Raw genomic sequence first — 24307 nt, 5'->3', positions numbered from 1 at the left:
TGCCAAATCATTTTGATAGATGAAAATTTTCATAGTGGTCACACTATGTGTACAACATTCGCAGGTAGAAAATTTGACATCTCATACGACATTGATAGATGGTGTAAACAGCCCTTTAGTGCGAATGTGCGTCTGTGTGTTCGTTGTAGAGTTGTTAAAATCTAGTTCGTTTGAACGACCTAGTTCAAAATATAGTTCAGTGGACACCGGTTGTTTCCATGAATGAACTGCGATTGAGTTATATTATCTCTTTGTTTTAATAAAATAAATCATACGCAAACGAACTATGGTACTGAACTAGTTCACTAGATTTAACAACTCTAGTTCGTTGCACAGATTCGAGGTGTTGCCAGTCGTGTTCTAGAGGACTCTCGAACAGGGAGATTTTGGGATATAAATACAGGTGGAACTAGCAATGACGCGTTGGATGTGTTTTAAGCGTTGAACTGAACAGATCGGTTAAAGAAGCGTTGCGTGCTAACTAGAGACAAGCTGTGTGCTTAGTAATTAAAGTCGGTCCCAATAATAAGTGTAATAAAGTAAATAAAGCATTGCAGAAACGTAATCTAAAACGAACCCTGTTTTGGTACAAATCGTATCGGGGAATAAAACAACGTCTACACGGAGATTAGTTAAATCTAATTCCGTAACAATATAATAAAGTTCTTTGTGTTCTTGTTTTATACAAATAATAAATGCGTTTTATTTATTTTGGGATATTTCGCAATGGCTTGCATTTTAATTGCATCTTTGGACTGATTAAAAACGTAAGAGTGCCTTTAAATTCAATCCAAAACACTACATCAAAAGCTGTGATTTGGATCGAAAATGGAGTGCATCCCAGCTGTGTGCTTTGGAAGCAAAATGGAGTGCATCCTAGCTGCGCGCTCTCTTGAAAAAATTCATAAGTGAATTCATACGACAAGATGTACACCAACGGCAAATGTACCGTACACTTGTAGTGATTCAACTGCATCCGCGGATGCAAACTTTTTGCTGGGTCCCAGGATGCACTCCATTTTGCTTCCAATGCAGTAAAAATGCAAGCTATTGCGAAATATTCCAAAATAAATAAAATGCATTTATTATTTGTGTAAAACAAGACCACAAAAAACTTTATTATATAAACACAAATTAAAAAAGTTTCCATTAAATTCAATCACATTTGAGTTTACTTTCTCCGTTCTCCAATTAATCCATGCGCATCTGATTTTCTTTCATCATCCTAAAGTTTTTTTGTGTTGCCTTCCCTTCACTAGTTCAGCTTTCGACATGGACTACCGCAAAAATCACATGGCCTGTTCCCGTACTTTATAAAGTGGTAAAAGTCGTAAAAGTTGTAAAAGTCGTAAACGATTTTCATATAAATTTTGTGTACGGGAACACAAAATGTGTAAAAGTGGTAAAAATTGTAAAAACTTTTTAGTTCTGGAACAGAGCTACAGTCTATACAGTCGGACAATAAGCCCAGCTGATTGTTATGTTTCCTGTCAAACACATTATTGTGATCTAATTCTATGTTTACATTTACGAAATCCACTCGATTTCAACTGTCAATTCCTTTGCCAATACGTCAAATGAAAACTCATCTGAAATCGAGTGGATTTCATTTGACGTTTGAGCAATGGAATTGACAGTTGAAATCGAATGGATTTCGTAAATGTAAACATAGTGTAAAATACAAAGAATCTTAAATCACAATAATGTAAAATGTATTATGTTTGTTGTCAACAGTTGTTAACACAACTCTGAATGGCCGACCTTCTGTAGGCCTTGGCAAAAATGTTCGCAACTTAAGTTGTTATCATGGTACAATAATACAGGTAGCACAGGTAGCATTATCATGCCAGCTGATGGTAACATAATGTGTCAACTGCATTGAATTGAAGTCAAATTTTGACACCTTATGTTACCAACAATTGCCGATGCGCCTACCTGTGTATTTGTACCATGGTTGTTATTTCTTTATTTTATAACAAATTCTTCGAAATGTATACACTCTTGTTTATCTTTCGAAGAAATGTGTAGGGATCAACCAACTGTTTTTTTCTGTAGGGATCTCTACAGCAACTGCTTATAAAATTTATCGAACGGAGTGCATTTTTTATAACTCTGTTGGACTACATCGATATATGTTGTGAAATCGCACAACTTCCAAAATTTTTTGCTGGGAACTGCATCCGCGGATGCAAACTTTTTGCTGGGTAACATTATAATCTGGCGTGTTACTAGGCCACTCTAATTTAGATAGAAGTGAGTGATGCCATATTTAGGGTTTCTTTTGGCCATTCTTTCAGTTGTTGAATTTAGATGAAGTCTACAAACTTAACACAGTTCTTTGTAATTAGAAATTTATTAATATCATCAAATTCGTTCGTTAATTTTCTATACTTTCTTCGGACCGATAATGGGGACATTCCCGCCAAAAGGAATTATTACACATCCATAGGTGAAGTACAAAGAAGTATACATCTGGCATCACTTAATAACTAATATTGCAAAAAAATTGCATTCAGCGTTTATTTTACCGTTCGACTCGACACTACTACGAATAAAAAGAATTACAGCAAACAGCAATTTCAACGCTTCAAATTGATGACAACGTGAAAATTTAATATTAATAAAAAAATTACCATGTCTGATTGGGAAGATGATTGCGACCAACGTGAACCAAATTCAACTCAACGAAGTGAAAAAAGTTCCTGGAGAAGTGAACGGGGGGATGAACGGGACAATGATTACAGGAGAAGTGGTCGGGATGGTGGCCGAGACCGGGACGATGATTATGGGCGCAAGAAATCATCGTCATCCTCATCGCGAAAATATCAAGACACCACTGATGTACGACAAGATGCTGTGGGTCGTATAATTGGAAGAGGTGGATCGAACATACAGAAATTAGAATCAGATTACAGTGTTCGGGTGGAGCTTGACAAGAATCGCGGAACTGTTACTGTTTCAGGCAACAGTGAGTCAGATGTAAAAGATGCCATGAAAGAGATAAAGAATAAAATGAGCGATTCCGATGGCCGGGATAGAGAACGTGGTCGTGATCGTGATAATTATTCATCGAGAAAAAATGATGGCTATGATAGTTCCAGGAGAAATAATGATTTTTATGGTTCTTCTTCATCTAACCGTTATGGTGGAGGTAGTGGTGGTGGAGGCGGCGGTTCTAGTCGTTATCAAGGTAGTTCATATGACAACAACAGTTATGGCAAAGATTCCGTAATCACCATTAAGGATGATACATATGACAGTGACTCCGGCACAAATAATGGTGCCGTTATCGATTGGGATAAATTAAATCAAAGAGCCGAAACTGAGCGTAAAAAAAGATGGGCAAAATGTCCGCCATTGCGAAAAGATTTCTATAAAGAACATCCCGATGTGACCAATATGAATCCCGAAGATGTTGCGCGCATTCGTTTGAAGAATAACAATACAACAGTGAGTCGTGTATTTGCCAAGGACGGTGATCCTAACGACATTCCTAATCCAGTTACAAAATTTGAACATTGTTTCGGTCCATATCCTGATCTTATGGCTGAAATACAAAAACAAGATTTTAAAAAACCATCTCCAATCCAGGCCCAAGCTTGGCCAATTTTGTTAAAAGGTGAAGATTTAATAGGTATTGCCCAAACGGGCACGGGTAAAACTTTAGCATTTCTACTGCCAGCTATGATACACACAGAATATCAAAGTATACCACGTTCGCAACGTGGCGGACCAAACGTGTTGGTCATGGCACCCACTCGTGAATTAGCACTGCAAATTGAAAAAGAGGTTAATAAATATTCTTTCCGTAATATGAGAGCGTAAGTGTAAAAACTTTTTGGTTGCTTTAAAAGATTCTTTCATGATTTTGTTTTTCTTTTTACAGAGTTTGTATTTATGGTGGCGGTAGCAGACGCGATCAAATTGGTAGTGTTGAGAATGGAGCTGAAATCATCATTTGCACACCTGGACGTTTGAATGATCTCATACAAGCCAATGTCATAGATATTGCAACTATTACCTATTTAGTTTTAGATGAAGGTAGGTACATTATCGAGCAAATTTGTTGAACTGTGCTGGCTAATTGTAATGGCTTCACCCGTTTAAGACTATTTCAATCTTTTTTTGTGAAGTAATCAGTCGGAATTGAGGGTCTCATTATCTTGCGACAGGTCTCATAAAGGCTAATAAGTTAGTTTTTTTTCACTTCATCTCTAGTCATTTAACCTACAAAAATGAGAAGGAATTAAGCCACTTTAACTTTTTTTAATAAATCTTGTTTACGCATTTTTTATATCTTTCCAGCTGATCGTATGTTAGACATGGGTTTTGAACCTCAAATAAGAAAAATATTACTCGATATACGCCCCGATCGACAGACCGTTATGACTAGTGCCACTTGGCCAGCCGGTGTACGACGTTTAGCTGAAAGCTATATGAATAATCCAATACAGGTGTGTGTTGGTTCACTAGATTTAGCTGCCACCCATACTGTTACACAATTGATTGAAATCGTTGAGGAGGATGAGAAATTTTACTTGGTAAGGTCATTTTAGGATACTATGTATGTCCATATGTAGTAACTGCAATTTTATACTGTATAGGTAAAAAGTTTTGTTAAGCGTATGGCCTTTGATGAAAAAGTTATCATTTTTTGTGGTAAAAAAGTTCGTGCCGATGATCTGTCAAGTGATCTAACACTTGATGGTTTTCGTTGTCAATGTATTCATGGTTCTCGTGATCAGGTAAGTACGACATGGACTTGCTAAGATAATTTTTATAACTTTCTCTTTCATTTAATTCAGTCTGATCGAGAACAAGCTATTGCTGATATTACCTCTGGTGAGGTAAATATACTGATAGCCACAGACATTGCTTCACGTGGCTTGGATATAGAAGACATAACGTAAGCATATATCCAAACACACAAAATTGGCGTATGGTATTAATTCGTTGTTTCCATTCTAGCCATGTTATTAATTTCGATTTTCCACGCAACATTGAAGAATATGTACATCGTGTTGGTCGCACAGGACGCGCTGGTCGCACCGGTACATCCATTAGCTATATAACACGTTCCGACTGGGCAATGGCCCCCGAATTGATTAATATCCTAGAAGAGGCTGGCCAAAAGGTACCAAGCGAATTGCGTAACATGGCTGAACGTTTTGCCAAAGTCAAAGAACGTCGTGCTGAGGAAAATCGTACATACAATAGTATGAAAGGTGGCCGTAATAATTATGGGGGCGGCGGCGGTAACCGCGGTGGACGCCGTGATCGCTATTAAATATGTACATACATAAATAATATACATATGTATATTTTTGTGTAAAAAAAAGTTAGACTCATTTTTTCATTTACTTTCGTATAACTAAACATGAATTACACTACTTATCTCATTGTACTTTATTATTATTTTTTTATTTTCCTGAATTCGAATTTTATTAAATGAAATAAAATATATTTTTTTTTATGATCACAATTATGGCAAAGTTATATAAGGTAGGGGGATTTAACGGGCAAAAATTTATGTAATAGGCTTACGTTGGCCGAAAGTAATGGAAGAAGAACGGGTAGATGAAAAAGCTCTTGGTTGAATAGGACGCAACTGGATTCGTAATCCGACATGCCTTTTCAAAATGCTGGTGTAAATACTATTCTATTCACTCTGAAGGCTTATCGATTAATCATTAGACTTGCTTGTCAAGTTCACGAAGACAGCTATTGACGAGCATGGACGGGGAATTTTGACCACATTTGGATTAATTCAGAAATAAACTAAACAGTTTCTTGTAGAAGTGAGATGTGTAATCTGTTTTTCTGTTAATTTCGCGGACAACATACCTTAGATCAGGTCACAAAATCGAACTGAACTTAAAGTGCATTTACTAATTTTTGGTCTGTTCCTGTACTGCAAGAATCTATTAATTTTTACTATTTTTTCGATATCATAGGAAAAAATTTTATCGTAGTAAAAATTAGTAGCTTCTTGCAGGTTCTGGAACAGACATTTTAATATTTACAAGGCACATTTATAGAAGGTAGAAGTGGCAATCAGCTGTATTTTTACCTTTTGTAAATTTGGTTTTCAAAATGTGATAGGGTCTACTCATGAAAGTTAAAACTTCGAAATTTGCTACCATAAAACACATATTTCTTTTCATCCTAAACGTGTAGTAAAAATGAGTTACGACAGTTCTGAATGCTTTATATTTGCATTTAGATTGAAATTTGTTCTATTTTAGAGGGGTTTCAAAATGTATTTATGTTTTTCCTGAGACAATTTTTAGAACGCTCCTATTATTCAATATTTTCTTTGACATTTAATTTTCAATAACAACAATGTTGTTTTTGTAAATTTGTTAGTTGTTGTAATTCATGCATCTACCTTATATAAATATGCCTTGGTTCAATATATATGGTCTGTTCCAGTACTGCAAGAATCTACTAATTGTTGCTATTTTATTCGATAACATAAAGGAAACAATTGCTCTGTTCCAGAACCTGCAAGAAGCTACTATTTTTTACTACGATAACATTTTTTTCTTTATGTTATCGGAAAAAATAGTAAAAATGAGTAGATTCTTGTAGTTGTGGAACATACCAAATGTTATCGTAGTAAAAAGTAGCTTCTTGCAGGTTCTGGAACAAAGCAATATATGGTTATGTTCTGAGCATTGCTGTTCTGAGCATTGCTTGTGTGATACCACAGCAAAGCTGATCAAATATGAAAAGTCAAATCCATTTATAAAAAAATTATTTTTGTTGTAATTTGTTTTGACATAACATATTCAAAATTTTTCGATGCCACTACCTGGGTAATTGTGCCATGGTTCTGAGACACACTTCACCTCTCGCTTCTCGCTTCACGCCTTAAGCATTTTGTTCACCCCATTTACGTTTATTTTTCGAGTATTTCATGGACTGACTAGGGTGTACTATTCCTTTTAAACACCCTAATAAATCTTATGCTTGGTTAACATTTACGAAATCTACTCGATTTCAACTCGCAATTCCTTTGCTTATACGCCAAATGAAAACTCATATGAAATCCATTGGATTTCATTTGACGTTTAAGCAATGGAATTGACAGTTGAAATCGAGTGGATTTCGTAAATGTAAACTTACCATTAGCCCCAAAAAATTTGCAAAAAACAGGAGTAAATGGGGTGAACAAAATGCTTGAAGCGTGAAGTGTGTCTCAGAACATACTAGATAAATTAATCAAAAACAAGTAAAAAGGTATCAGTCGACAGAGATATACCCTCAGCCTGTGCAAATTGAAACACTTTTTTCACAAAAAACTAATGTATTTAGGGGGTCTCAAAAATTTGGTCGTATGAACCGACAAAAATGTTGATTAGGTTTAAAGTTCAAAAATTTTTGCGGAAAACGTACTTAAAGGAATGGACCGACATAGACCAGGGGTGCCATAGGGGGTTTTTACACCCTTCGGACTGTTTTCTCAAGAAGTATGGACTTGCCCCTGAAACAACTTTTACCATCGTAATTGAGGCAGCGAATGCAAGTTGCTTCAACAAAAATCAAACTGATTCAATAGCAGGTCTTAAAGTGAACTTATCCAAAATTTTGTGTGGGAGGTATGGGATGGAGTGGACAAATATAGTCCATATTCGAACCTGATCTATATCTGGTAGATATTATGAGAATGTGTAAAGTATGGACCAAATCGGTCACTCCCATCAAGAGTTATCGTGCGCACAATTTTTCCGAATATTTTTGAACTTTTGTGGGGTAGGTACCTGAAGGAGTGGACCGATATGGCTTATCTACCAACTTAAAGTAAGTTTTGAAACAATATTACGAAGGCCAAATTTTGGCCGGAATCGACATTTCCGTTCGAGAATTATCTTGCGCTTCCACCCATAAACATGGTGTCATAGGGTTTGTTTTTCAACTTTCAGGCTATTTTTTCAGGAAGTATGGACTTGCCCCTGAGGAAACTTGTACCTTCGTATAGGGGACAGTGAATACAAGATGTTACAACAAAAACCAAGGCGATTCGAGAGCAGGTCCAAAACTGAACTTTTCCGAAATTTTGTGTGGGAGTTACTCGAAGGAGCTTACCGATTGAGTCCATATTGGAACCTCATCTAAGTCTGGTAGAAATTTCATAATGTGCAAAGTATGGACCACATCGGTTTGTGGGGGAGGTATCGGAAGGAGTGGACCCATATAATCCATCTTTGAACTTGAGCTAAGTTTGGACAAAATATTACGAAAGCCAAATTTTTGGGCCGAATCGGCAGATCCGTTCGAGAGTTATCTTGCCCTCTAACCACTACACACGGTGTCATAGGGTTTTTTGTAACTTTCAGGCTATTTTCTCAGGAAGTATGGACTTGCCCCTAATGAAACTTACAGCGTCGTATAGAGAACAGCGAATACAACTTGCATAAACAAAAATCAAAGCGATTCGAGACCAGGTCCTAAACTGAACTTTTCCGAAATTTTGTGTGGGAGGTATCCGAGGGAGTGGACCAATTGAGTCCATATTGGAGCCTCATCTAAGCTTGGTAGAAATTACACGATGTGCAAAGTATGGACCAAATCGGTTATTCCCCACAAGAGTTATCGTGCGCATAAGTTTTGCGACAATTTTTGAACATTTGTGGGGGAGGTACCTGAAGGAGTGGACCTAGATGGCCCATCTTCGAACTTAAATCGAATCTGGACAAAATATTTTGATACCCAAAATTTGAACCGAATCGATTGATCCGTTCGAGAGTTATCGTGCGCACCAGCCAGCCAGACAGACGGACGGACATTGCTAGATCTACTCAAAATTGTCTGAAACGGATATCGTACAAACATACTTGGGGTCTAAAACCATTATTTCGATGAGGCACATTTTTGGTCGTATCAAAGTGTAAATACCCTCTTTAGCCTAAAGGCTGAGGGTATAACAAGTAAAAAAGTATAAGTCGGCTTTCCCGACAGAGATATACCCTCAGCGTATGTCTGGGGTCTTTTCAGAATTTTGTGGCCCTTTTGGACATTTAAACTTGCCGACAAAAATGATGATTACGATTAAAGTTAAAAAGTGTTGCGGAGGAGGTACTTGAAGGAATGGACCGACGTCCATTATGAAAGTGGATTTTATTTAGGGAGTCATATCTTTTCGATAGATATCGCGCCCACTAGTCATTTCAGTGGGTCATCGTATAAATTTTGTACCAGTATACCAGGAAGCATGTTCCGCGGAAATAATAATAATATCGTTCTAGATATGACCACAACGAACACCATCGGTGTACATTTACAACCATCATCGAACAGAGCCTTAACTGCACTTAGGCACAAACGTTGAACTTTTATGTGAAAGGTACCCTAAGAAGAGGGCATTAAAGGCCAAAACACTAGTATTACATAGCAAAACATTCCTAAATAGAAAAAAAACTAACAAAAATATGTTATAAATCTCCACTTCATTTTACTTCGTCTTGTTGGCTCCCCAGCCATATTTATATAATTATGCACAATTAAAAAATATAAAGATGAACAGGAGACATAGAGAGGTAATATCTGCTCAAAGTGTGTACATCTTTCTTGACTCAGTCCAAGGAACCCCAACCTCTACACTCGGAATTATCCTGAATTCCATGGTATGAGTATAGATATAATAACAAATGTAGAGTAGAAAAATATGTATTTAAATATAAATCGATTACAATACTTAATAACTTTTAGCAAGTAAAACTTAACAATCTATAGCCGTTAAATCCAAATCATCTTCCCAAGCGATATCATTTACTTTCGATGAAGGTTTTTGTGTACTACTTTCGAATGTTTTTTGTGTTTCATCAGCAATATTCCAGAGTTCATCATCATCGTCGGCATTCATGTACGAAGAATAATCTTGGGTGTGTTGGCTGCCACTTATATTGCTCTTCATATTTTTACGTGGTCCAACAGTAGGTTTCTTTTCTATTCTATTACCCATAAGTTCTTGACTTTGTAGATAATAATGATTTGGATGATTAATAGCAACCTCCACGTTGGTATCATGTGTAACTTGAAAATATTTAGCACAAGCCAATTGATAATGATGTTTCGCCGCCAAACTGGCCACATCTTGGATGTGAGCTGTTCCCAAACCGGCTGCAGCAAGTTTTTGTTTCAATGTCGACTGATCGTAGTATTTAAAGGGACAACCATTAGCACTGCCTTGGACAACGTTTTCTTGAATGATTTTGGCACAAGAATAGGGCGCATAATCTTTCAACGAACCCTTTTTACCATAGTTATGCTCAATGTTATACTGATAACTTTTAACGAATTTTTCTGGATCCATTTTTTTCGTAAGCTCTTCACGCCAAAAACGTATTGCATCTTCAAGTGTTACACCAATACCTTTCAAAAACAGACCATATTGCATACGGCCGTCATATTTGAGATGATGTGTAGTACGTAGATGTTCATGACACAAGCGCATACAAAGAGGAAATGATTTTTTGGATAATTGATCAATAGATTCTATGGGCACTTTTACATCTTTTCCAACGGTATAGTCTTTGCCAGTGTAGGAAGTGTGTAGTGACTTGAGCAGCGTAAACAGACGTTCGTCGGTTTCAACTTCACGTATCAAACGTTGAGCTGACTTGAGGCCATGTTCAATTTCCTCCAGTTGTTTAGTTCCCACAATTGAAATGAAATCGTGAGTATTTACGTAGGCTTGGCCATCTTTCAGATAACAACGTCTTGATCTAACCAAATCCAAGACTTGTGTAAATGGAACCTTGTAAAAATCCAGCATTTCTATCTTCGCCACACTCTGACCCACTGTACTTTCGATTAGGCCATCTTTTACAATATTTTTCTGCTCAGCAGAGAGGGGAACATAATTCAAGTTGTGCAACTCTAAGAATTGCTTTATTTCTGCCGGAGTCATGGCTGAGAATTTATATTTGAAAAGCTCCATTTCACGGGCAATAAACCAGCTGCAAAGTGTATAATATTAATAACAAATCAGAGCTTTTATTATTTACCATGTACCTTTTAAGCTCCTGTGTGCGACAATAGGCCAGACGCAATATAAAATGAGAAATATAATCCCGTCGACGAGCCTGCAACTCAAACTCATGTTTAGTGATGTTATTTGCAGCCGTATTACCACCATTTGTACACAAACGTAAATAACCCTTCAATCCTTCGCGAGATAACTCATCGTGCACATATTCCTTCCAATCGTCCGATAGAAATCGTAAACCCTTCGCCTGGGCTTGTTCCAATATACGCAACACTTTCAGCCGTTCCAATGCCAAATCCTCAAATTCTTGTATTTTTATATCTTCAGTGGGTGGCATACGATAAAGGAGCACATTGTGTTTATATTTTTGCTCAAGATTTTCATATTCTGGTTTTCGTTCAACACGAGCCTTTGATTTCCGCCTAAAATCCATTGTGTTGCGAATAAAATAATTGTTGCAAATACCTGTGAATGTTTTGTTTACAAAAATTGGCGGGAATTCGTTTGACGAACGAAACTGTTCATTTGAACGATTCATTGAAAAGAGCCTTGGGTTCACTAAATGAATAAATTGGGAATAATAGTACGTTTACATTGTACTGGATATTCGGATATTCTATACGCCAAATAAATCCTCGTCCCATGGTAGAACAAAGAAGAAGCCTTTACGTAAAATAGTTTTTTTCTGAATGATATATTTTTTTTGGCATATCTTTCCTTTACCGACCCACCGCAGAAAATTATGAAAAAATTACCACAGATAGTGCTTTTCATGCCGATTCCAACGATGTATTTCTTTTGTTGGGGAAATGTATACTTACCGAGATATAGGCCTCCGATGTTCCGAAAATTCCTTTGTTTACTTGGGAAAAAATTTACGATTTAAAAAAAGTTTGTTCGCGTAGCCGAAATTCGCTCCTGTCCATAGGAGCAAGTCCTAAATCCGCGGCCGAAGGCCGGCTACTTAAAAAAACTTGCGATTTAAAGGAAATTTTTGTATTTATTTCTGCGAAGGGTCGGTAAAGGAAAATTGTTCCTATTTGAAAATTTTGCCTATTAGGCGAAGGTCATTTTTTATTAATTTCTCGTTAGAGACGAGCTTACTGACCAAGATGCTTTTTGAAAAAGGAAAGCCGACGATACGAACCCACACAATCACCACTGTGTGACATGCATGTTTCGCCTTTGGTTTTAGGAAGGCTCCTCAGACACATCGACTGTGGGGCGGCTTCGCTATCCTCTAACTTATTTCCTCTTTCAAATGCAAGTTGTTTTTTTTTTTACAAAGTTGAATTTTTTGTTCAAATCTTTGTATGGCTTTCATGACAAACGCTTAGCGTAGCCTTTGAAAGTTATGAGTTTGGTTCGATGTGTCTGAGGAGCCTTCCTAAAACCAAAGGCGAAACATGCATGTCACACAGTGGTGATTGTGTGGGTTCGTATCGTCGGCTTTCCTTTTTCAAAAAGCATCTTGGTCAGTAAGCTCGTCTCTAACGAGAAATTAATTAAAAAATTAATAAAAAATGACCTTCGCCTAACAGGCAAAATTTTCAAATAAAAAAAAAAAAATCTGCTTGAGCCAGGCTGGGGTTCGAACCCACGTCCTTGAAAAAACACATGAAAAAAAAAGTGTTGTCACGGCGTGTTAGTGTTCAGAACCAAACTCATAACTTTCAAAGGCTACGCTAAGCGTTTGTCATGAAAGCCATACAAAGATTTGAACAAAAAATTTAACTTTGAAAAAAAAAACAACTTGCATTTGAAAGAGGAAATAAGTTAGAGGAAAGCGAAGCCGCCCCACAGTCGATGTGTCTGAGGAGCCTTCCTAAAACCAAAGGCGAAACATGCATAAAAAAATGTATATGGAAAGTGACAGAACATATGTAAAATTCATGCCGTGTAAAGTACCCATAACATTACAGCCCAGATCAGTCAGCTGGGTATTGCTCTTACCTTATATTGTTCTACCATGTCCTCGTCCAGACAACTATATAAACAGTTGTAAAATTATGAATGAAAATCACCGATTTCTTTTTGTTTTCCAGCAGTGCAACTAAAAATTTGCAGTGCAAACAACAACAAAATACATGTCAACCAACAATCAGCTGATTCATAAATGCAGAAACAGTCTGTCAGGGGAAAATTAAATGCACATCTTAATGCAAATTAAGATTACATTTGGTCAAAATATTACGAATTCCAAATTTATCCAATATACTCATCTTTTAAAATTTTTCAGGACATATGGACTTGCTTCGGAAAAAACTTGTATGTCAAGTGTTCCAAGAAATCAAAGCGATTTGAGACTTGATCTACATATGTCTGGCCAAATTTTGACCGAACCAGTTTATCCATTAGAGAGTTATCTAGCGCTACAGATGCAACTCGACTCAATGATGTGTTAACCATGATTCATGATGATTCGTTTGTCGAAGGTCACACTAGAGTGTTTCATTGAAACAATTTCATGAAAACATTGTATATTATTTGTCATTTGCAAAGCAATATACAATACGGAAGTCAGAATATGTTTAGGGGGAGCGTAATTTCAACCCTGTAAGTTGTGTACAGTATGGCAGTAGACTTGGCAGCGGATATTGTCATATTCCTTAGATGGAATCAGTGTAGCATGATGGCCGAAACGTTTCGCGTCAATCCGGTACAAAGAACCCGTTGCCGAATTTTCGGAAATTTCGTTACATTTCTCTACCGAAAATGGAAATATTTGTCATGTCCAGAAACTGTAAGAATCTATGGGGTCTATTATGCATCGCCACTGTGTTTTTGCAAACTTGTGAACTCTATATTTAGTATTCTATTCTATATTTAATATTTAATACAAAAACTATTTTAAAATAATAAGTATAGTGGAATTATTATTATTAGAAGAAATTTGAAGGACAAGTCGAATCCATTGGAATATCCATCTGCACTGTAAGTTGATGCTCATGTTGGAAAGATCTGTAAAATCAGTAATTATTTTAGGTTTAAGACGTATTTTCGATTTTCAAAGGATGCCGCAGTTTACATTGTTGAAAGTTTCCAAAAGTCCCATGGCAATGATTACAATTGCATGACTCAATCTACATTGTCGAACGTATTGAAGGAAATTGTCCACTTGATAGAAAACAAATTGTCAAAATTGGATCGTTTCGAAGTTGACGGAGGAGGAAAAAAGACAAAATAAAAATCTTTTTTATTCAAAAACGAAATTCTCTGGTGTCGTCGGATGCGCACATGTGCACATTGGATTTGCACTCAATTTATCAATTAATATTTCAAACTGTGTTTTGCCATTATTTTCACCATAGTTTTGATACACAAAATTAATTAATGATGCAAAGAATCAACTTGTTTCTTCGAAAATGTTCACTGCAACTGAAAATAGGTGGTTGCTGAAAAATAGCCGCTTCGTCAACTGAGATTCGCAACTTCAGTTGAAAGTTGCCATACATAAAGTAATTATGTCAACTGTCAACGCCACTCAACGATAATTCCTATCGATAATCGACCCCTATATTTCAAATTTGTTCCTCCTGAGCCGACCCATGACTAACGTCGGTGGTATAGTATATTCTCATAATCAGTTTCCAAGTAAAAAACCAGTAATTGTTTGTATTAATTTTATAGTTCTCATTTAATAGTTGATTTTTCCAATGTTTTCTTCTTCTTCAAATAGTACATACATCTGTAGGTAACATAGATTTTCATTTGTGTGTGTTTATATATATGTACATATAATATGTATATATGCCTTATTGTGTATACTATATGTATAGAATGACTTAAGGACTACAAGTTTTTTTGTTGTATAATTTTTTTATACAATTGTTGTTTTTTTTTTATAAACAAATTCTAAACCCCACACTTTAAACACCATCTCTGGTGGTTAGAGCTAATCAATCGACAGTTAAAAGGAAATTTAAATAAAAAAAGAATTCAATATATGTTTTTACATACAAACTGTTAGCTACACAGGAAATTTTTATTAAGTGTTTAAATATTTGTTTAAAAACAAATAAACAACTATTAATCTATGTATATGCATATTATTATGTATATATGTAAATTTTGTTTTACAAATATCGCTGCACTCTTGAATATATATGTATGTAGTTATATATTTGTTATATTGTTTCCAGGTAGTAATATGTGTGTAAATATATATGTATTTCTTTTTATAAAACGATATATGCACAAGTATTTACTTATTTTTTGTTATATTTACATAAAAACAATGCGTGTGTGTAGGTACATCACGTGTATGTTCCATTTAGGTGTGTAATTACTTTCTTGAAGAAGGAATTTAGTGGATCAAGTGATATATGTTTCTCTGTTGTAAATATGTAAACTTTTGGGTGATAAGTGGATTTGGATTTTTAGCGGATCTTCATTTATAAAGTTTTTTTTTAACAGAACCACACCATTGCTTTTTGACTTTTTGTATAACATAAGACAAATAATACACAATCATTTGTAAAGAAAATAATTTGGGTGTTTTTGTGGGGTGTTATTTTATATATTTTTGTTTTGTTTGTTTTTTATAAATTAGTCGTATAACTAGAAACTAAAATTAATAGAAATAAATAAACAATGTCCTCCGATTTGTATAAGGTTTGCTTGGTATCTTTACCAATTAAGTTTAAAATCTAGCGGGTTTTTAGGCCTTTTTGTTTCTATTTAAAGAACGTTTAGGTTTTCTAATTAGAGTGTTAGGTTGGCTGGCTGGCTAGCTTGTTTGTTTGTTGCGGGGTGATGTGTGTTGAATGAAGTTTTTTCCCAAATAGTTTTGGTTTTGTACATACTAGGTTGTACGTTATAGTTACGTATGCTAAAATAATTAATGTAAAACTTAAAACAGTTTTGTCCATATAAAAATGACTTCTTGCCCTCACTATCTATACAATGGGGATACAATTGATATTGGGGTCTTCCACATTGTGACTGGAGTGGGAAAACAAACCTCCACAGTGTTACGATACTTTTCTGGAGGCACTCACATTTTGGATATGTGGTTAAAAAAGTTCAAAACTGCTGCCATCATTTTGGTATTTACGAATTCTTATCATCAAAAATTCCTCACTTAGGCTGATAAAACTTTTACCCATGGCGTTTTTATTCCAGGTTTGATACGTCTCTTGGGTTTTGTGTGTATAGTGTGGTTTTGTTTGCTCTTTATCACATACAATGTGTTGTGGTTGGTTAACAACGCTGCTTCTGCTGTGGCTATGTTAATTGTATCCCTTGTATTTTAGTTGAGAATTCAGCAAATGTCAATGCAAAATATTATGCTTCCTTCTGGTTCTTTTAGTGTAAATTACTTTCAATAAACAAACAGGAACTGCTGTATTAGTGATAAAGTTTCAATCAGTATGACTGCTGATGTTGTTGCTGCTGCTGCTACTGGTATTACTAAAACCCATGCTGGTGGTGGTGGCAATTTCATATGAAGGTGTTGCTGGGGCTTCTTTACATATGGGACTTATGCCGGCACTGTGAATTGTCATGCAGGATAAGGATTTGGGTATGGGAGCATACGTTGATTGCAAATTAAGCCTTAGTTTTGCTGGTGAGTTGCGTTTGAAGCGTGAAGGGCGGGTAGCACTTAAATGATTTGTTGCTGCCGGAGGTGATGATAATGATAAAGCCGAGGCAGATGACGATGCCGAGGAACAGGCCAAGCCGGCGGCTGATGTTGAAGTGCAGGGTGTTTCATCTTCGGGTGTTATGGGCGGTGAGGTAAGCCTTGATGAACAATTACTACTGCCACCACTACTGTGACCGCTATCACATTCATCCAAATCCATTGTTTGCAGGTCATCATCACATTTTGTGGGTGTTACAATTGTTGTTGGTGGGGTTAATTGGGTTTTTGTTTCTCCTCCTCCATTTTGATTTTCTTCCGTTTGACTAGATGTTGGTGTTGGTAAGGATGGTGTTGAACAATTCGGCGATATGGGTTCCAAAACTCCGCTTAACCTTAAACTTTGCTCCAACTCCAATAGTTGTCCCATAAAATTTAGATTGGGCGATATAATGGGTCGTGCCACCTTTACCAACTTGTAGGCTTCCAACAATGATAGCGATTTATAGCGCATAACATAGGCAATGGCAATTGTGGCACTGCGAGATATTCCCGCATGGCAATGTAGTAAAACTCTGGAACCAGTTTTACGGGCATCTTCTGCAAAAGACAAATAGAAAGAAAACTGGGATTAGTTTAGGGAATAAAATAGTTTTAGGTTAGGAGGTAATTTTGTCTGGATTTTAGGTTAAGTCCTCCACTACAGGTCGGAGGGTCATTGTTGAACAAATGATTGAGTGTGTGTATATGTGCTTCACATTCAGCTTCACAGCAATTTACGTAACGTCGCCTATCGTTTTGTTGGAATCTTTTAGAAGCCTAAAGTTCGGTGAAAATTAGACCAAAGCGGTACATTTGCCTGAGTTTCTGTATGTCCAGGTGAATGGAATTTCCAGAGATGCAAAAAATTCAACACATTTTGGTTAACAATTACGAATTTCCATCGCTGAGTTAGACGTTATACGTTCTCAAATCATACAAAGACATAGAAAACATGTTTAGAGACATGAGATTAATTGGAGAAAAAAGTTTTATTATATAAGATCTTTGCAGGATGATCCCAGCCGTATCATTTCAATAATATTTTTGAATTATTGAACTTTAACTTATAGTGTGTTTATAGTATAACTTTTTGCCGGGTTAAACTTTTTTATAAAGACATATAAGCAATGAAATTGGGATTTAGCCCCAGCGGGTTTATTAAATCCGGTTATATCTAAACGTACTATTATAGTTCATTATGCCTATATATCCAAAGAAAGTTGGTTACCAGTTACGAATTCCCATCTTTGGTTCAGTTACATAGAGAGAGAGAGAGAGAGTCTTGACGTAATAATTTATTGGGGAATACAATAAAAACTATTAAGAATCTCATTTTTAATTATTTTTCTGTAACTTATAGGTCCAGATGTTCAAATAACAAAACATAATTAGTTGACAATTACAAATTTCCATCCCTGAATTAGACGTCATCTCATTTAAGAGAGAAGGGAATGAAATGTGTTAACAGTAATTGGAGTAAGAAACAACTTTATTATAACATGGAATCTATACAGAATTCCTCTATATTATTTTTAGCATATTTCCCATTTATACTATCAACTTATAAACCTAGGTATTAAAAATCCCTCTTTATATTTTCCTCCTCGCCTTTTAAAGAGAACAATTGCCTTGGTAACATTAATTACGACATTAGTGATTGTTATGACGTTGACTGTTCTATCTTGAGTTATTTTGTCCGTTATGTCTATACAGTTTACATCGATTAGTCAAGATAAAACTGTTTATCATGATAATAAGCTTTAGTGTAGAAGAGGTTTGTTCGAAGAAGAAGAAGAAGAAAAGAGTTTATTTATAGTGTTTATAGAACTCTGTGTTCTGAATTTAACTTTCTTCAAGATTCAAGATTCAGTGATAAATAACAACGCACCAATACAACTTCTTAAGGATCGTTTACACCATACACTTATATGATGATGTGCACAACCTACATTTATTTGGCATGTGAATATATATTGCAAAAAACTGAGATAGCGCCATTACAACGATAATAAATATGGATTTATTATATCAATTTCAATTCTCCATGAAAAAAAAAAATCATTATAGAACGTATTTCCCAAAACAAAATGTTGTGTATACCCCTATGTATCTATTATAAATGACTATAACTGGGCTAAAGGCTAATAACATTGTAAATGGCAAAATAAAAATGATTCATCCTGCAAATATTTGCCTACCCAGTGTCACCACCAACAACTTCCTTGTCACTGCCGCTGCTGCTACTTTATTTCTCTCCCCCACTTTTATCCAAATTGGTTACTATTGTTGATTTATTTGAATTTCATTTAGGCATTTAATGTGGAAGGAGAAGGAGTAAGAAATGACGACTACAACGACGACTTCAGTAGTAGGTATCCACAAGTTGAAGGTCGTTAATACAAAGTAAGAGAAAAAAAAAACAAAAATTTATATTTGCGCACACATAAATATTATTATTTTTGGTTTTGTCTTGTTTACAGGCATTTTTTTGTGTTGCCTTTGAATGCCGTTGGTTGCTATTTTTACGTCAAAACACAGTCCGAAACGAAACAGGCGCAATTTATTGTATTTTATTTTGTTGGTTGTACGATGGGGACGGGTCGTTGTTATTAATAAATGTTGTGTGCCAACAACAGCTAGCCAGTCAGTCAGCCAGCCAAACAGCCTGAATATTTTGTATGAGTCATCATCATCACCATCAACCAACATTCATATGGCAATTTCTTGTCTCATCACTACCATCAGCAGCACCATCCTGTGACCAAGTCAGGGGCTATTTATAAATAAAGTGTTTTGGGTATAATGGCTTTTTCGTCACAAAGACACCACAGCCGTTCGTTCGTTGAACGCCACCATCACCACCAACATCTTCATCACTATATGTACATACATATATAACATATATCTGGCACCTGCTTCATCATTCTTCTTCATAGTATGTTTGCTTTTGATTTCAATTCATTCTTCTTTTACTAAATTTATATTTGTATTTTTGTTGTACTTTTCTAGACCCCTTTAGACAAAACAAACAAAAAATAAAAGAAACCTCAAACATATCGTGGGGTCGCGTCTTCTCATCATCATGCCAACAAAGTATTCGTCATACCAAACAGACTGCTGTTTGTTGTCCATTTGTCTGTCACAGACAGTCTGTGTAATTTGTGTAATGATTCATAGCATGCTAGAAGTAATGTAGAGTAGAAGTAGAAGAAGTTCATTCACAATTGTTAACGATTTCACTTTAACAAACTTCACTTTATTTTTTGATGGGGGGCAAAGCATAAATTTCATAGTTTTTAGCATTAAGAAAACATAATTTTTTTTTAGAGTTATCATCAGTGTTGGTATTGTGTTATCATCAGAGTATGTTTTATTTTGGCATAGTCTTCAATTATTTGTAGTAGTATTGGCGGCGAGTGACTCCTCTATAAGACACACGACAAACTATTATAAGTATATCACCACTATAGTAATGTTGTTGTGGCCTTTACTTTTATGTGTATGTTGAACTGATAAGATTACTGACAAATTGAATTGAAATGACAACATCAATTCTTATCAAAATACAACTGCGCTACATATTTATTATTTCTTTTTAGCTTTTTTTTCTACTTTGAAATAACAAATTCTTTTCAAACAATCATTATACACTACCACTCATACATATTAATGATGATAAAACACAATTCTTGAGGGGACATATTTTTCAAAATCTAAATTCAAATCAAAGGCAATTATATAAGAGACTTTTTTTAAAGAACGTTATCCGAATTTATAGCATGTTTGCATTAAAGGTTTTTTCCGAGGATTTATTTGTCATACATATATGGAACGGACAATTTAAATTATCTGGATTTATTTATTTATACAGATTTACTAAATCTAGTACAATGTAAATGTGCTATTAAATTAGCTGGACGTACAAAATCTAGTAAAATGTAAACGTACTATTACTCTACTCTTTTTTGAAGTTTTTAATAACCAACCCTGGGTGGTATGTGGTATGGTATGGAGTGGTATGCACACCCGCCTTGCACGCTGAATGCCCTGGTTCGATTCCCAGGCTAGTCAACATCAAATGTTCAACGGTGGCAAATTACCCCTCAGTAATGTTGTCGACATTTCCGAGTATTTCAGCCATGTACAACTTCTCTACAAGAGCTGTCTCGTAAGACACGCTGTTCGGACTCGGCGATAAACAATAGGTCCCATATCATTGAGCTAATATGAATCGGGGTGCACTCATTGATATGGGACAAGTCTCCCATGTCCCTTCTGGTATGTTTGTGGAACAATTATTATTATATCCAACCCTGGAAATATCGACCACCAGTAGATTTAAATTGTCAATTGCATTAAATTTACTAGATTTAGCAAAACACATTAAGTTATTGAACTTAATTTTGTTAACGCATTTTACACTGGCATTTAAAACAGATGTTTTGGGAATTTACGTAATTTATTTGACAGCTTTTCTATGGAATTGACAACTTAAATGGCGCATATTTTATAAAACATGTTAAATGTAAAAATCGTTTCAGTGTTATGCTTGGTTTACATTTACGAAATCCGCTCGATTTCAACTGTCAATTCCATTGCTTAAACGTCAAATGAAATCCAATGGATTTCGGATGAGTTTTCATTTGACGTATACGCAAAGGAATTGACAGTTGAAATCGAGTGGATTTCGTAAATGTAAACCAAGCATTAGTTCGTTAATAGTTAAGCATTTCCAACCCTGTAAAAACTTTGACAATAGTAATTCCCTCTCACTTTTCTACATGGAGAGAAAAAATGTTTTACCAACTTTAATGGAGAAAACATAAGGCATAGTTTCTGTGCTTGCCGCTAACCAATCACATCCACCCCTGCCAACCACCTTACTCTTAACAAAGGTATTTGTAATTGCGATAAATGTAATTTACAATAATTAATTTACCTTTAAGCAACTATTTAAGTACAATTATAACAAACAAGATTGAGAAGGTGAAGAAGAAGAAAAAACTACAGGGTAACAAGAGTAATAGAATAAACATGCGCAGCACTGCGCAATGAGCTAAATGATGAGGTTTTTAAAAATATTTTGCTATTGCGCTACATACAAACAAACGTTCATACATAGTATGTATTTGCTTACAAACGTGTAGAAGATGTTGATTGTTGATAAATATACTTTGTGTATAGGAAACAAAATAAAAAATAAGCTCAAATGAAAATAAAAAAGAAATATAGGTATACAACACACACAATTCAAAAAAAGCTAAAATCGAAAATATGATTCATCCATTCAACCAACCAACCTACCCACCAAGCGACCATCCATCCAACCATAGTGATGTTGTTGAATTTTGTGAATGGCCGTCGTTTGGTTGGTCTGTTAGACGGGCAGTCGTCTAGATTGGCGGGTGGTTGGGCGCATTTTGTTATAGGTATATATTAGTCTATCTTCTGTTATAGAAATGTCGTTCGCACCAAAATGCCTTAGATATACCCCATACACACACCACACGTCGTTCGTTATTATTATGATTTCTTCTTATTATTGCTTTTGTTACTGTTTGACTATGAATGAATGAAGAAAATGGGGTAAAGTGGGATGTGATAGGGAGGAAATTTTCTTGGGGTTGCATATGTTTGGGTATTTGTTATCACGAGTGTGTGGTGTGTGTACCTATGAGATAAAGTGTGTTTGTTGATTGTTTATGAATATGGATGGGTGTACTTAGATTTAAAAGGTTAGAAAGAAGGGACTTGGGGGTCTCGTTATATTCTATAACTCGCTTATAAACACTTGAAAACAATTTGAAGTGCTCTTCATTTGATTTTGTGACACCCCACAGAGTTGCCAAGTTGGGAAAAAAGTAAAATGTCCTTTTTAAGGGAGAAATAAGAAAATCAAGCACCACACACTTGCATTGTTCCAAAACATGCAAGAATATACTTTTTTAAATATTTTTACAAATTTTTCCTTCATAATGGTCTGTTTCAGTATTATTTTTTCGATATCATAAAAGAAAAATTGTTATCGTAGTAAAAAGTAGAAGCTTCTGGCAGGTTCTGGAACAGACATTAACATTTTTACAGTTTTTTGTGTACGAGATCACACATTATATAATTTTTGGTATTTATTTTGGAAATATTTAAAATAAATTTAATTGAAATTTCGACCTAAAATTAAATTTCATAAAAATAACTAAATGAATTTATTCATATTTTGAGTAAAATAATCACTATAACAAATACCTACAACAACATCTTTTTTTTCATTCTTATCACCGCCATTATTATTTTTATATGTGACCTTTGATGTTTAATCTTATCTCTGTCAAAGTAGCCCTTCACAATTGTTGGAAAAAATAACGCCAGTGTTATCTTAACCGAAAAAAAGAAATATCAATGACTCAGCAAACGATTGTAATCGTTTAGTAGATAGATTTTATGACATGTCGGAAAATCTGAAATGCGTCATAGAGTTCTCTAAATACCACACATTACACCACAAATTATTGTTTTATGACTCCAATATAGTTGGTATTTTATTGCTACTACTAATATTATGAACAGCGCAACAAGAAGTCATTAACCGAGAGTTTGAAAAGGCCGCGTATGTGTGTAGTAATGTAATTTGAAAATCTTAATAGATGAATTCAAATGGGAGAGGGGATGATTGGAAAATTGTTGATGCAGATCAGATTTTGCATTTTTATATTAACTCTGTTCCGTTACGTGCAAGAATCTTCAAGTTTCACCACGTTTTACTCGAAAAGCGTTTCTTTAAGGCCAGAACAGAATCAGTCGTCGCTTGCTTCCTAAATGTCAAATTATAAAGGAATGCCAGAGCCTCCTGAAGGAGAACGCAGGCGGATTTGCAAAGAGGCTCTGGCATTCCTTTATAATTTGACATTTGGGGAAGCAAGCAAAGCAAGCGATGATTGAATCTGTTCTGGCCTTTACTTCAGAAACATACAACTCATATGGCAGCAGTTTACGACTTTTGCTACTTTTGCCGGTTTTACCATTTTCAAAAGTAAAGGTACAGACCAATTGTCATTTGTTTCAATATCTACAGAATAATAATTAATAAAGCATGATATTTAAATGTCAAAAAGCGCATAAAACTGCCTAATAGAATTTTGAACTTAAGTCTTTTTCCTGCTCAACATCCTTTATGAGGATTTTGTTTGATGTATATGTTGTAATGCAATTGACACTTTAAATATACGGGATAGATTACGACTTTTGCTACTTTTGCCGGTTTTACCATTTTCATAAGTAAAGGAACAGACCAATTGTCATTTGTTTTAATATCTACAGAATAATAATTAATAAAGCATGATATTTAAATGTCAAAAAGCGCATAAAACTGCCTAATAGAATTTTGAACTTAAGTCTTTTTCCTGCTCAACATCCTTTATGAGGATTTTGTTTGATGTAGATGTTGTAATGCAATTGACACTTTAAATATACGGGATAGATTAAATTCAGTACAATATAAAAGTACTATTATATTGTACAATTTAAAGGTAATATTATATTGCACAATGTAAACATAATGTTATATTGTGCAATGTAAACGTACTATTATATTGTACCATGTGAACGTACCATATTGTACTTTCCAATATGTTGTATCTTAGTCCACCTACATCGCGCCCATTATTTGGATCATAAAAACTCTACTTTAGTTTATA

The 24307-nt window shown here is 35.2% G+C and overlaps 3 protein-coding genes and 1 long non-coding RNA gene across 5 annotated transcripts in view; 2 read left to right on the top strand and 2 right to left on the bottom strand.

The window, feature by feature from the left end:
* The first annotated feature begins 2245 nt into the window (after positions 1-2245).
* On the top strand, positions 2246-5482 carry LOC141389589 (probable ATP-dependent RNA helicase DDX43). Of its 2 annotated transcripts, XM_073961316.1 has the most exons (7): positions 2246-2449; positions 2517-3821; positions 3887-4041; positions 4306-4541; positions 4605-4745; positions 4806-4906; positions 4969-5482. In XM_073961316.1, exons 2-7 carry the CDS (start codon positions 2635-2637, stop codon positions 5285-5287), a joined length of 2139 nt encoding a protein of 712 aa, XP_073817417.1. In that variant the 5' UTR covers positions 2246-2449; positions 2517-2634; the 3' UTR covers positions 5288-5482. The 2 variants fall into 2 exon arrangements, with proteins under 2 accessions (XP_073817417.1, XP_073817416.1); XM_073961315.1 differs by lacking the exon at positions 2246-2449 and having other exon boundaries at positions 2493-3821.
* Positions 5483-8651: 3169 nt separating this feature from the next.
* Positions 8652-22934, top strand: LOC141389588 (uncharacterized). The gene is made up of 3 exons (XR_012409115.1): positions 8652-8930; positions 20362-21156; positions 21322-22934. It is a non-coding gene; the product is annotated as an uncharacterized lncRNA (long non-coding RNA).
* Positions 9654-11484, bottom strand: Prim2 (DNA primase subunit 2). The gene is made up of 2 exons (XM_073964204.1): positions 11017-11484; positions 9654-10961 (listed from the first exon to the last, which is right to left on the bottom strand). The coding sequence occupies exons 1-2, from the start codon at positions 11421-11423 to the stop codon at positions 9722-9724; spliced, it is 1647 nt and encodes a 548-aa protein (XP_073820305.1). The 5' UTR covers positions 11424-11484; the 3' UTR covers positions 9654-9721.
* puc (dual specificity phosphatase puckered) overlaps positions 14600-24307 on the bottom strand; it is a 31803-nt gene continuing 22095 nt past the window's right edge. Inside the window, exon 4 of the mRNA XM_073961314.1 lies at positions 14600-17174. Coding sequence (XP_073817415.1) covers positions 16354-17174 — 821 coding nt within the window. The 3' untranslated portion in view covers positions 14600-16353. The remainder of the gene's footprint in view (positions 17175-24307) is intronic.

This window comes from Musca autumnalis, unplaced genomic scaffold (assembly GCF_047663935.1).
Source record: "Musca autumnalis isolate F117 unplaced genomic scaffold, ASM4766393v1 scaffold_1, whole genome shotgun sequence".
In the NCBI taxonomy this organism is placed as follows: domain Eukaryota; kingdom Metazoa; phylum Arthropoda; class Insecta; order Diptera; family Muscidae; genus Musca; species Musca autumnalis.
Note: the sequence above shows the minus strand (reverse complement) of the source record. Positions and strands in the feature narration are given on the sequence as shown.